The sequence below is a fragment of the Saccostrea cucullata genome, unplaced genomic scaffold, assembly GCF_032062105.1.
Source record: "Saccostrea cucullata isolate Sc308-1 unplaced genomic scaffold, CSIRO_AGI_Scuc_v1 ctg2862, whole genome shotgun sequence".
Classification (NCBI taxonomy): Eukaryota; Metazoa; Mollusca; class Bivalvia; order Ostreida; family Ostreidae; genus Saccostrea; species Saccostrea cuccullata.
Window position 1 is genome coordinate 119,709 of NW_026919765.1, and position 12,800 is coordinate 132,508.

The window sequence follows — 12,800 nt, forward strand, 5'->3', positions numbered from 1 at the left end:
TGAATTATATTTTTGCCCTTCGAGAATATTTTCTTACTATTCTCCAACGAGTACGTTGGACCAATGACGAGAATCGTTTGAAATTAAACCATATTTTTGTAACTTCATGGATGGGTAATTATATATGTCTATGAATTTTTAAACTGGCCTCAATATTGTTGGTAAACATTAGACGCCGGGTAAAGTGATCCCTAAGTGCCGCGCTGCTCCGAAGGCCACAAAAAAATAAATAAATGAAAAACAAATGTTAACCACTCCTTCAGGATCCACCACTTGTGCCTCTGTAGAAAGACGGAATCACATGATTCGGCATAACCTGTTGTGAACCCCTTGCAGCAAACGGGGAAGATCTAGATCAGTTAATGAGATGAATCATGAATTAACGAGACGGAGTCAACTCGAGGGTTTTGGCGAAATCCTGCACTTGACACCTCACACGTAGTTTGGGCCATTGACAGTAAGTAAAACACAACAAAATGATTTTTATATTTATTTATTTTATTATAAGATTATGGTTTGAGGAAAACAGACTTTTCTGCCTATCAATAACTCAGAATTATGGCGAAGTGTAACTGTCATATTATTGAATGAAACATCTTAACTTTGATGGGTTAACTTAGTACATATTTCTTATTAGGGTCATGGTTATTTTCGGCGATTTTAGGTTGAACATATTTATTACTTTTTGTCCCCCACTTTCGCGAAAGCGAGGGGGCATTAAATCTCTTTCGTCTGTTCGTCTGTCTGGCTGTCCGTCAGTCACAAAAACTTTAACCTTGCCCATAACTTTTGATTTAGTGGAACTATGACTTTCATATTTCATATGTGTATTCCTTCTGACAAGACCTTTCTTTGAGAACATCAAATTTTCTTAACCTTTTTTGACCAACTTTTACACAAAAATTCCAAACTTTTACTTTGGCCATAACTTTTGAATGGAAGGTACTAGGACTTTCATATTTCACATATGTATTTTCTGTGGCATGACCTTTCTTTTCATACAAACAACTTTAACCTTTTGATCTTGACCTTGGAGACTTACGTACTTATGAAAAAACTATAACATTGACCATAATTTTTGAACGGTAAGGGCTAGGGCTTTCGTACTTCATATATTTTATTCTTGTGAGACGACTTTCATTGGATACCAAGAACTTTGACCCTTTGATCTTGACCTTGGATTCTTAACTATTTTTTAAAAACTTTAACCTTGGTCACAACTTTTGAACGGTAGATACTAGGACTTTCATTTTTAACATATGTATTGTTTGTGACAAGACCTTTCATTAGATACCAACAACTTTGACTTTTTGACCTTGATTTTGGAGTGATACTTTTATGAAAAAACTTTAACCATGAAAAACTAATTAACTGTAAGGGTTTCGTACTTACATATGTAATCCTTGTGACAAGACCTTTTACTGCAAAAAATAATTTTTTGACCTTTGACATTGACAAAACCTTAAGTTTTAACTACTTTTTAAAACCTTTAACCTAACTGTCACAGTTTTTTGAACGGTAAAGATATGCCTAGGACTTTTTCATATTTCAAATAGGGTTTTCTTTGTGGCAAGACCTTTCATGGGATACCAATAACTTTGACCTTTTGACCTTGAAGATTTACTTACTTGGGAAAAAACTTTAAAATGACCATTAAATTTTGAACGGTCTTAAGGACTAAAATTATTTTAATCTTCACATATGTAATCCTTGTGAAATAACAATTTCATTTAATCTTACCAAAAACTTTAACCCTTTGACTTTCACTTTGGAGTTTTAACTACTTAAAAAAAACTTTAACCTTTACATACTTTTTGAACGCGTAGGGTTAGCGTTTCCATCCTTCATATATGTATTACTCGTGACAAGACCTTTCTTAAGAATTCAACAACTCAGATCCTTTCAATTCGGAGTTTGACCTACCTTTCAAAAATTTATCCTCAACTATAACTTTTGAACAGGTGGTGATAGGGATTTTTATTTCACAGTCGTATTTCTTCTGAGAAAACCCCTAATTTGGGTAATAATAGATTTAATTTGCATTTAAGAATATCTTAATCTTCGTTATGTTGCCATTCGAGGTCATCAGTATTTCACAAACATATCTTGTTCCTTATATTGAGAAGAGATAGGGCTTTCATATATGACATGTGCATTACCTGTGACAAGTTAATTTCCAAGCACTTTTGAAATAATTATTTCAATATATTGACCTTGACCTTCATGATTGACCTTATTTTTCAAAACAAAAATCAATTTCAATGATAATTTCTATTAAAATAAATGACATAACTTAATGATAGGGTATTCATAATAAACACAATATGTCTTAAAAAAATATCTCACCCATAAAGACACCGAAAGCGGGGGACCGCAATTCTTTGAATTTGCTTGTTTTGTCAATATTTGATCCATCGGCCACATTCACTTTTAGTATAGACCATCCATTCCATAATGCCAGAATCAGATGTTAAATATTTCCGTTAAGCGTTGCATACACGTACGTCTTTGAATCAAATATTTTCATCTTACAATTTATTTCAGTGAAGGAACTAATAGAAATGAAATAATTTTCGTTATAATAAGATATAGTGCTTTAATTAGTATTTCAAAATCGTGATGAAAATTAGATGATGAAGTCGTCTATAAATTTATTGTTACTTATTATAATTTTTAATTTTTTTAACTGCCTTTCCTTTCATACAACATATATCCATTTTAAACTTATTTTAATTTAAATAAGTATTGATATCCATGTGTACTTATATATATATGGAAATACACATAACCTTTACAATTCAAATAAAAAACAAGGAAATTTCCGTGAGTTTTTAATAAATAATTTGATTATTTCAGACAGGACTTGAGATCAAAGGACACATCCCAACCATGCTCAGAGATTCCTATCATCAACAATTTTCAGCATGTTTGGTATTTTTACTTGTCTACTTGGCTTCACATAAAGTAACGACAACTGATCCTGCCTTTCAAAACTCCGACACTGCCGCAGCCTTCACAAAAGCAAACAAAGAATTTACGTTGAATCTCTTAAAGCAGTTACCAGCGGAATCCAATGTCTTCTACTCGCCCTTTAGTATTGCTACGGCCCTCGCAATGGTTCAGTTGGGAGCAGGAGCAGAAACACTTAAAGAAATGAATCAGGCTCTACATTTTGGCACACTGGGTAAAGACATTTACTCTGCATTTGGCACGTATTTAGAGTTTCTTTCGAATTCTACTGGAAACAACACACTTAATACAGCAAACAGAATCTACCAAAGCACGAGGTTTACAGCAGAAGAAACATTTCTCCAAAGTTGTATCAAATATTTTAACGCCACGGTAGAATCAGTGGATTTTGCCCAGTCTGAAGTAGCAAGTGATAAAATTAATTCCTGGGTTAGTCAGAAAACAGCAAACAAAATCCAAGATCTTATTCCAGCAAATGCACTAAGCATTCAAACCTTAATGGTTCTCGTAAATGCTATCTACTTCAAAGGAATCTGGAACAGTAAGTTTGAAGTTAAGCACACGAAAGAAATGGAATTTCGAAATGGCAAAGTAAAGTTCATGACGGACATGATGTACCAGAAGGATTCTTTTAAGATTTGCCATGTTTCAGACTTGAACCTTGACATCCTAGAACTTCCCTACGAGGGCGAAACCATAAGTATGTTAATTCTTCTTCCTACCTCTGTAGATGGTTTACCGGCTGTGGAGAAGAGTTTGACAGAGACTGTCCTTAGAAATGCAATGAGCACTCTAAGAAAACAAGAAGTTAAAGTGTACCTTCCAAAATTCAAAATGGAGTCTGCCTTTCAGTTGAAGTCTTACCTTTCTGCATTGGGTATGTCATCAGCATTTGACCAAAGAAGAGCGAATTTTTCAGGTATATACAGAGATGAAGAGGTGTTCATCAGCGAGGTTTTCCATAAAGCATTTGTCGATGTCAACGAGGAAGGCACAGAGGCCGCTGCGGCCACGGGAGTCGTTATTACTTTGACATCAATCCGAATCCCTCTCGAGTTTCGAGCAGATCACCCGTTTCTGTTTTTCATTCGTGATACTGTAAATGACGTCATACTATTTGCCGGAAGATTTAATAATCCCGTCGGTGTTAAAGGGATTCGGAATTCAAATAGTGCGTGTAATTTATGCAAAATGTCAAATGGGATTACATGCGTGTTCGTACTGCTGATATATGTTTTGAAGAGCATGCTTTTCAAATCAGAATGAAATCCAATTAAGGATTCTTAATATTTTGTTTACCGGAATGAAAAAGATGCTGATGCAGTAGTGGCAGCCTACAAAAGTGTCATAATAACAACCTTTATCACCTATGCCATGACTTTGATTTTGTCATTTTGTAATTGAACCTGTTATTTGTTCTTTGATATATCTGTATAAGCCAGCAGATTCCCTGTGAGAATAAAAGTATTACTTTTACTTTAGTTGTAACATTTTTTATATATCTTCAGCGTTTTTTTAAAATATCTAATAAATATGAAATAAATTTGATAAAGTATGTATTATTTATTTATGGAATAAAGATATTATTTCTATATAGATCGTGTTCTCATAATTCTAAAAGTGATTTTAATGAACACTCCTGTCCCGGTGTTGAAAATGATTAAAAGAAAATGGACCTTGTTATTGACAACGTGGTATATTTATTCCAAATTTTAAATTAAAGGTATTTTGTATTGTCATAAAAGCTCTGAAAACGGGGTTGCTGAATATTCAGGTATGCATACATAAGTTGCCGGCGGAGAGCTTCAAAAATTGTCCTCTAATTGGTACTCGGGGCCTTTGAGGAGGGAGAGATCTTTTTATGCCAGCTCTTATTGCGACACGGGACCTCTGTTGATAGGTCTTATCCGAAGGACGGGTCTCCACATTCTGCAGTAAGATTAGAACCCATGTCGTTAGAATCAACTCGTTTGTGACTCTAGAAAAGCCTTTCTAAGCAATAAACCACGTGGTCGAATCATTTTAAACTGATTGTCAAAGATTTGTTTGTAAAAAAAATATTCTTACACTTCACCCATTTTACTTGGGTGAAAAACCTGAAACGGAAACTTTTGAACGAATTCAAATATCAAACTATTTTTTTTTTTGTAATTATATGGAAAGCAAAATCGAACTTAGATTTTTAGATGTTTCTGTCAATCTACAAAAAAACTGTTCTGAATATTGATATATACCCCCCCCCCCCCCCCCTGGGAGGATATATAGTAATCGGTATTTCCGTCTGTCCGTCCGTCCGTCTGTCTGTTACGCTTTATCTCTTATCCGCAACTCCTCTTATACTACTGAGTGAAATTTAATGAAACTTTCACAGAATCTGTATTACATGTTGCCATAGTGCACCTCCTAATTTACTCTTTTATCCGACACGTATTTTAAGTTTCCCATAGCAAAACATGGACATTGCCATTATATGTTTACTTATGACATCACATATAGAGGCTTCTGGATAACATTTGATAGGACGAGTTATTCCTCTTTTTACATTACCGTAAAACAATATATAGCAACACATGGACATTATTGGGGTGGGGGTATCATTTAGTGGGCTCATTGCTCTCAGTACCTCTAGTTTGTTTACCTTACATGACAACACCATGATTGAAAACATATTATATTCTGAATTTCTTTTTGGTAATAAACTTTCTCTGCACAGGCGAAGTATTCAATACAAGCATAAAATCTGCATCTGATTGAAATTATAATTAATAAAGTATTTTATATTAAGATGCTTAATCAATAGCAAGAACCCTTTTCATATTTCTTTTAATGTATTTAAGATGTTATGGGTACTGCATAGGTACTGCATAGCTATATAAGACATGAAAAATAATTCACTTATGTAGCCGTCCATGATGTCACCTTTAAAATAATGTATGTTTACCTTCTCCCGATTCAGGGTAAAAATTTGGGTCAGTGGGTAGGTGGTAATATTTTTGTTCTCAGAAGCTTTCATAATGATGGAATAAAAAAATGCAGGAATAAAAAGTAAATAATTATTTTAGAATTTCTTGAGATTGAAAAAAAAGTTTGGGTCGGGCCAGTGTGAGCAGGGAGGGATGGAGAGAACAATCAAACAAATTTTTAAAGATGACAATTATCATTATTGAATTGTACATTTTATACCATTTTTATACCACTTTTAATTAAGTTAAAAGAATAGACATAACTGCATAATTATCTAACAATTTTTCTAATTCTTTGGTTGACTGAAACTTTTATCATTAAAATAGATTTGATAACTTCATAATGCCTTTATTCTTAACTTATTCTATCAAAAAATGATACAGGATATTGATATTAATTGATAACATTACGGTGCATATGGAAATTGTTTAATCCAAATAAAATCCTTTAAGAATTATAAAAAGGTGATCCTTTAAGTGGCATGCAGGGAATGATGGGTATTTTCAAAAGTGAGTGGTCTCAACTGCATCGGTAACTGGGTCATCTTGTGGGTTAACTGGGTCATCTTGGGGGTTTCTGATGGCAACAATACGTATTAGTGGGTGGTGAACTCTGACCCTAGGAATGACCCTTGGGATGATCTCAGTCTGTAGAACAACTGGGATACCGTGGAAGCAATACTTCTTATCAATGTATTTCAGTTTTCTGTGAATCTATAAGAATAAAAAAAGAGACAATTATTAATACACTTAGATCTGGAGTTGATTTTCAGAGTTGGTTGTCTTTTAACCCCTATTAAGCTCTCGGACTCCCCATACAACTTTAAGTTTGTACAAAAAGTCAATTATACTCCCTCCCCTTAGAACAATGGCTACTAAGCTTACTGTAAACCAGCTTTTATTCGTATGCGAAAACTTTTCGCGAGAGTCTCGTCTTCGCGAATATTTCTTACTGCGAACCGACCCTCAAAGTCCCTATGTATATTAATACCAGACAAAAAAGGATTCATCTTGAAAATTAATTGTAGCAGACTTATTTACCCTCGAAAATCGCGAAATAAAGTCGTCGCGAATAAAAGTTGATTTACAGTAATTCTTGTATGTGAAACATAATGTCTTAGGTTGTGTTGAATTGCAAAAGCAAAAAAAAATGTTTACACTGTTGCTTGATGCATAATTCATGTGTCTTGTCATTGCTAAATTAATAAATGTCATATTTTTTAAACTCTGTTCATTTTTCACTAATTTTTATTTGTATTTTGTCTTTGCTTTCATGATTTGTATTCCATTTTTCTTTGCGAGATATGGGTGATATTTTTATGTTTTTGATAACCACTTGAAACACCTACAAAATAGCAAAGACCACCAAACAGTAACCAGAATGGGAAACAGCCGACAATGCACAATGGACTGAGGCAGCATTCATCTGGTGATGAGCAGTTGTGTACATATATGCACATATCTCCATCCACACTGGTTCGGCCGGAGTTAATTCTGTCGACTATACCGCGGTACCAGTCTTTCATCGGCAAACTAAAATCAAGCTACAAAATACCAAAAAAAATGATTACATATTTATTGTGATATATTGATAATTTGTGAAGCTTTCTCCGACCTTAATTTTTCAAATTAATCAAGTTAAGTGATTTGTCCGATTTATGGCTTAGAGATCTAGAGATGTTTGCCATAAATAACAACAACAAATAAGTGGAATAACCTTTTATATATTTATTTATTAAGATAATTTGTATCTTATATAACTGGAACATTTCCTTATCACGAGGTCCAACATCTAGCTCCGGGGCCATAAAGCTTAATTTTGATTGCAGTCTCACCTTTTCATATAAAATTAGAGTAAGACAAGGATAAAAAGTACTTTGACTAAATGTAAATATATTGTTGATAAGTCGAAAATTCAAATACATCCTTGTGTATTTAATATGTTATTCATATTAGGTAAAGATATGCATTAATTCAAAAGACATAAATTTTGTTTGAAGAAGAGAAAAGATGTGTTCATTAGTGATTACTGTATACAGGGTTATTTTCGACTCGTCTTATTTTCGCCCTTTCACACTTACAAACAATTTTGTTCCGTTTTAAATTCGCCCAGTCATAGTTTTGTTGAAGAAATTAAACTGTATTTTTTTAATTCGCTCCGCTTTAAAAACAAAATAATGAGGGTAGGGCAAAAATATATATAGGGGCGAAAATAAAACGAAGCTAAATATAAATTTCCCTATATACAGTAGTTTTCTCCGAAAACGCTCAAATATTGGAATTTGTATAATGTAAAGCAATGGACTAGAGACCCCTTTGTAAAGTAATAAGCATGCCAAGGGCTTATATGCTGGTTTTGAAAGAGTTGTAGACTTATATGCTGATTGATTGTCACCGAGTCATTGGCTTGCATTCTGATTAGTTGTCATTTACTTACACAGTTACACAGACTTGCACAGTTGTACGTATGCTGATTAGTTGTCTTCTAAAGGTGATTATCAGCTTCTGTACAGATCGGTTGTCATTTAGATATAAGCTTTTGTTCTACTTGGTTGTCATTTATTTCTGGGTTTGTGTTTTCATTTTTTTGTCATTTCCTTATAATATTGTGTGCTGATAGGTTGTCATTGAGTCATGGGCTGGTGTGCTAATCATTTGTCATTCAGCTATGGAACTGTGTTCTATTTGTTGTCATTTAGTTACATATATGATCTTGTGTGCTGATTCATTGTCATATAATTAATTTATATATTCTAATTGGTTGTCATTTAGTCATTGAATTGTATGTTGTCATTTAGTTGTCAGCTAGTATGTTGATCAGTTGTAATTTGGTTATGATTTTTCGTGCTGATTGGTTGTTATTGAGTCACTGGCTTGTGTTCTGCTTAGCTGTCATTTTGTTATTGGCGTATAGTTTGATTGGTTTTGATGGAGCCATGGGATTTTGTGCTGATAGGTTTATAATGATTCGTGGACTTGTGTGAATGAAGGATTTTTATTGGGTCATGGGATAATGCGCTGATCTCTTAGAATAATTTTATAATAATTTTGCGCTGATTATTTTTCAATTATTCATAAACCTGTGCTATAAAGGGTTATTTTTGAGACATGAGTTTTGTATCCATTGGTTTCTATTGAGATATGAATTTTTGTGCCGATTTGTTGTTACCTTAAGACAAAAAGATTGCCCCTCTTCTATATACTTAGCAACTTCAGTAAGTTTTCGTGCGAGAATGTCTTGAATAACTGGATGCTTTGGATTGACAAGGACTGCAAATTTGTCTAAAAATAAAAGTTTTCTGAAAGTGTACAAAACGAGACCTCTAAAAGAATAAGAAAATTTACTAATCATCTAAGAGACATATATCATTTCCTAAACATGAAATGGATGTTTATTTATATATATATATATATATATATATATATATATATATATATATATATATATATATATATATATATATATATATATATATATATATATATATATATATATATATATATATATGGACTGCAGCATTCTGTTTTTATTTATATATATATATATATATATATATATATATATATATATATATATATATATATATATATATATATATGGACTGCAGCATTCTGATTTTTTTTATATATATATATATATATATATATATATATATATATATATATATATATATATATATATATATATATATATAAAGCACTAAAATGACCAACGACAAACAATTGTCCTCTGTTATATTGGTCACTTTAGTGCTTTATATAAATTTCCATCTGTGACCTTGTATCTGACAGTAGCACTGCAAACATTTAAGGATATACAGTGTTGTTGGTTTTTTTTAGTGTTTATATATATATATATATATATATATATATATATATATATATATATATAAGTTTCTACTTTTTAACCATTAAGACAATTATATATTTACACATTTCCCATACAGATACCACAGTTGAATACTTTAGAATACTAATACAACACCTGTTGTTATTTTTCGAACGTTGACCAAAACATAATTGTTCTCTCTCACGTTTTCTACTTCAACCCGGAAAAGAATAAGCTTATTCAAAAGATCGCGCTTTACTTGTTCTAGTTCTTCTAGATTCTCAACCTTGTACTCCCTGTAAAAAAAGATTAAATAATAATGATTATCAGTACATGTAAAGTCTACAGTTCCTCATTCTCAGAATACATAGGTAGTATTTAGTGGCCATTTAAAAAAAATCTTTTGAAATTCTGATTTGCAATACTTGTGCTCATTTTTAGCCGGCCTTTTTAAAATTCTTATGAAGAAGTTATTGAAATCTTTTATATGAGAAAAGGAACGCTAGTACTCTTGCCGTGGCCTTAAACTTGACATTGATATAGTAATGACCGCAAGGCCTAAAATAAAAATTTGTTTGCAGTTGTCTACCGACCCACAGAAATTGCACCCGACCCAAGCTTTTTATTTAGCCATTTTGTAATCTTTTTTCTTCAATTTTTAAGGATATTGAAAGTGTTTCATTTTCATTTTTTGACTTTTGCTTTTATACATCAAAGATTTATAACAAGCGTGGAGCTTAATTATGTTGATTATGCTTATTAAAAGATATATTATTTGTTATCTATCGAAAATCTAACCCCCCCCAAAAAAAAGACTACCTACCTACCTACCCAGACTAAAAATTACATGTGTAAAAGTCGGCAACTGCAAACAAAGAATTTTTTAGGCTTGGCTCAATTAAAAATTGTTATTTCTATTCCTATTTCCACTCGATAAACAATTGTATAAACTGGTAATAAAAGACACCACAGAGTCTTTGAGATTTTTTTTTTATTTGGATAATTACTTAAGTAAGACTTTGACATCCAACTAACATCTTACATATAACTATATTACAGAGGGAATAAATTTAGTTTTTCAATACTCGACTTTTCCTCTGTTTGCTTCCCTTATTACTGTAGTAATATTATACTTTCTCCTGAATACGGTGTTTATGTTATCAAGCAAACTTTGTCAACAAAAGCATGCCCCGATAACGATCAGAATTAAAATCCAAGACATACTACAGAAAAATAAATAGATGTTACATGTACAGAGCTTTCAATCATCTAAATAAGGTTAGCATTTCGAGAATTTAATAATCGTCATAAGAAGCTTGTTTACAAATGCACAATTACACCCTATCAACGGGTCAGGTGTTAACTTGTCTCATAACAATTACAAGTGACTGTTATATTTTCATTTTGAATGAATACTTCATTGACTTGATCTAAACAGAGAATTCAGAGGTGTGACCAGTCAACGGAGAATGCTTACTATTTCTTTAATTTGTGAAATGGTACACTATTTTATAATCCTGTTGTATTTGCTTTTTTAAGCTTTGAAGACTCTAACGGATACATGTTTTTACTTTCTAAGCAAACATTATTGTACTGCTTTGATGAATTTTCATGTCTTAGTCTCCTCATACTCAATGTACAACATTAAGGTTAATGTTTTATTCTATTGTTAGTTAGGAACCAGCTTGTGTTACAATACTCTCAGAGGAAAGTGTTTGCTCAGCCTAGTGTCCAATACGTTTTACTGTGTTGACTTATGGTTATCAGTACTTAACCTTCATTTTTATTGATCCTCAACGGATATGAAAATCTTTTGGGGAAAACCAGTAGATTGTTGTAAAAAGTGAAATATGGGTAGGAAGAAAGATACTTGAGATTCTAGAGTGAGGGACATTTCATATTTTACAAAATTTGAAAAATCTGCCCTTTGCTAAATATATCTAAACGTTAAAAACTTCAATTCATTTCTTAAATAAAATACAGGCTGGCATACTGAATCTATCTAGATAAATTGGAGCAGGCAATTCCATAAGTTAAGATTGGGAGATTTATATTAATCAGAGTTAAGATTATGTATTGATATTTATTAGAAGATTACATATAGACCTATCGGGCCGGGTGTTTGTATTCATAAGAAATTATTATATGATTGTTCATGTATTTTAAGGACAGAAGATACAAACACATCTATGTCAAAAGATTTGAAAATAAAAAAAAACTTGAGTCATATTTAAATGAATAAATTGGATACGTTTTACCGCGTAGTTTTTAAGTTTTATTCAAATTTTCACAAAAATGTGTTTTGAAGTGAAAAAGATTTTATAAAATCTTTTTTATAAAATTTTTTTAAAGAAATAGGGATGATTCAGACGGGCATACTTTTGAACATCACAGAAGGTTTACAATTTCTTTATATTCTAGAAATTTACTTTTTTACATTATTTGCAATGAAATTACTCATTAGGCTAAAAATATATACCAATCCAGGCATCCATTTTTTTTGTTTGAATCAACTGTGCTTAACAGATGAAAGTATAATAAATAAACAACACTTCTATATTAAATTGGCTGTCATATTTTAAGGTTATCTGAAATGATGTATTTTTTTTAACAAGATATATAACACTGTATTACTAGTTTTAGAAATCAGATGTATTTTTAACAAAAACTCTGAGCTCAATTATCTACCTTATTTTTGCACCCGCCAGTATTATGTGATCTGGATTAAAATCTATCCTTTCTGGTCCTCTTTCAAACAAGCCGTACAGCATGCACGGATATTGAACAAACTGTCTCCATAGCACTGCCGTATAGGGAGGAATCCTCAAAAGCTCAGCTTCTGGCAGATACATCTCGGGTTTTTACAAGTTGTTTAAAAATTGTTCTGTTTTTACTGGAGGTATAAAAGTCTACAACAAAAGCTGCTTTTATATAGCGACTGAGATTATAGAGAGAAAGAGGAATTCCCTTTCACGAAAGTCCGACACCGGTATAAAATTTTATTACAATAACAAGCTTCCTCAATAAAAGTTAGCTGT

At 32.1% G+C, this 12,800-nt stretch overlaps 2 protein-coding genes across 2 annotated transcripts; one reads left to right on the forward strand and one right to left on the reverse strand.

Moving 5' to 3' along the window:
* Positions 1 to 303: 303 nt before the first annotated feature.
* Positions 304 to 4,239, forward strand: LOC134237792 (serpin B8-like). Its single transcript, XM_062719940.1, has 2 exons — positions 304 to 457; positions 2,857 to 4,239. Exon 2 carries the CDS (start codon positions 2,890 to 2,892, stop codon positions 4,234 to 4,236), a length of 1,347 nt encoding a protein of 448 aa, XP_062575924.1. The 5' UTR covers positions 304 to 457; positions 2,857 to 2,889; the 3' UTR covers positions 4,237 to 4,239.
* Positions 4,240 to 4,686: 447 nt separating this feature from the next.
* Positions 4,687 to 12,614, reverse strand: LOC134237750 (uncharacterized). The gene is made up of 5 exons (XM_062719901.1): positions 12,451 to 12,614; positions 9,919 to 10,058; positions 9,103 to 9,215; positions 7,283 to 7,477; positions 4,687 to 6,647 (listed from the first exon to the last, which is right to left on the reverse strand). The coding sequence occupies exons 1-5, from the start codon at positions 12,612 to 12,614 to the stop codon at positions 6,438 to 6,440; spliced, it is 822 nt and encodes a 273-aa protein (XP_062575885.1). The 3' UTR covers positions 4,687 to 6,437.
* Between the last annotated feature and the right edge of the window lie 186 nt (positions 12,615 to 12,800).

What these genes read in the sequence shown, in the direction of transcription:
- LOC134237750 (XM_062719901.1), bottom strand. Translation starts at nt 12,614, where the DNA reads ATGTATCTGCCAGAAGCTGAGCTTTTGAGGATTCCTCCCTATACGGCA. An exon ending in CGTTCGAAAAATAACAACAG is followed by an intron (nt 9,216 to 9,918) that starts GTGTTGTATTAG and finishes TTTTATTTTTAG; the next exon opens with ACAAATTTGCAGTCCTTGTC. An exon ending in TTGGTGGTCTTTGCTATTTT is followed by an intron (nt 6,648 to 7,282) that starts GTAGGTGTTTCA and finishes TTATTCTTATAG; the next exon opens with ATTCACAGAAAACTGAAATA.
- LOC134237792 (XM_062719940.1), top strand. Translation starts at nt 2,890, where the DNA reads ATGCTCAGAGATTCCTATCATCAACAATTTTCAGCATGTTTGGTATTT.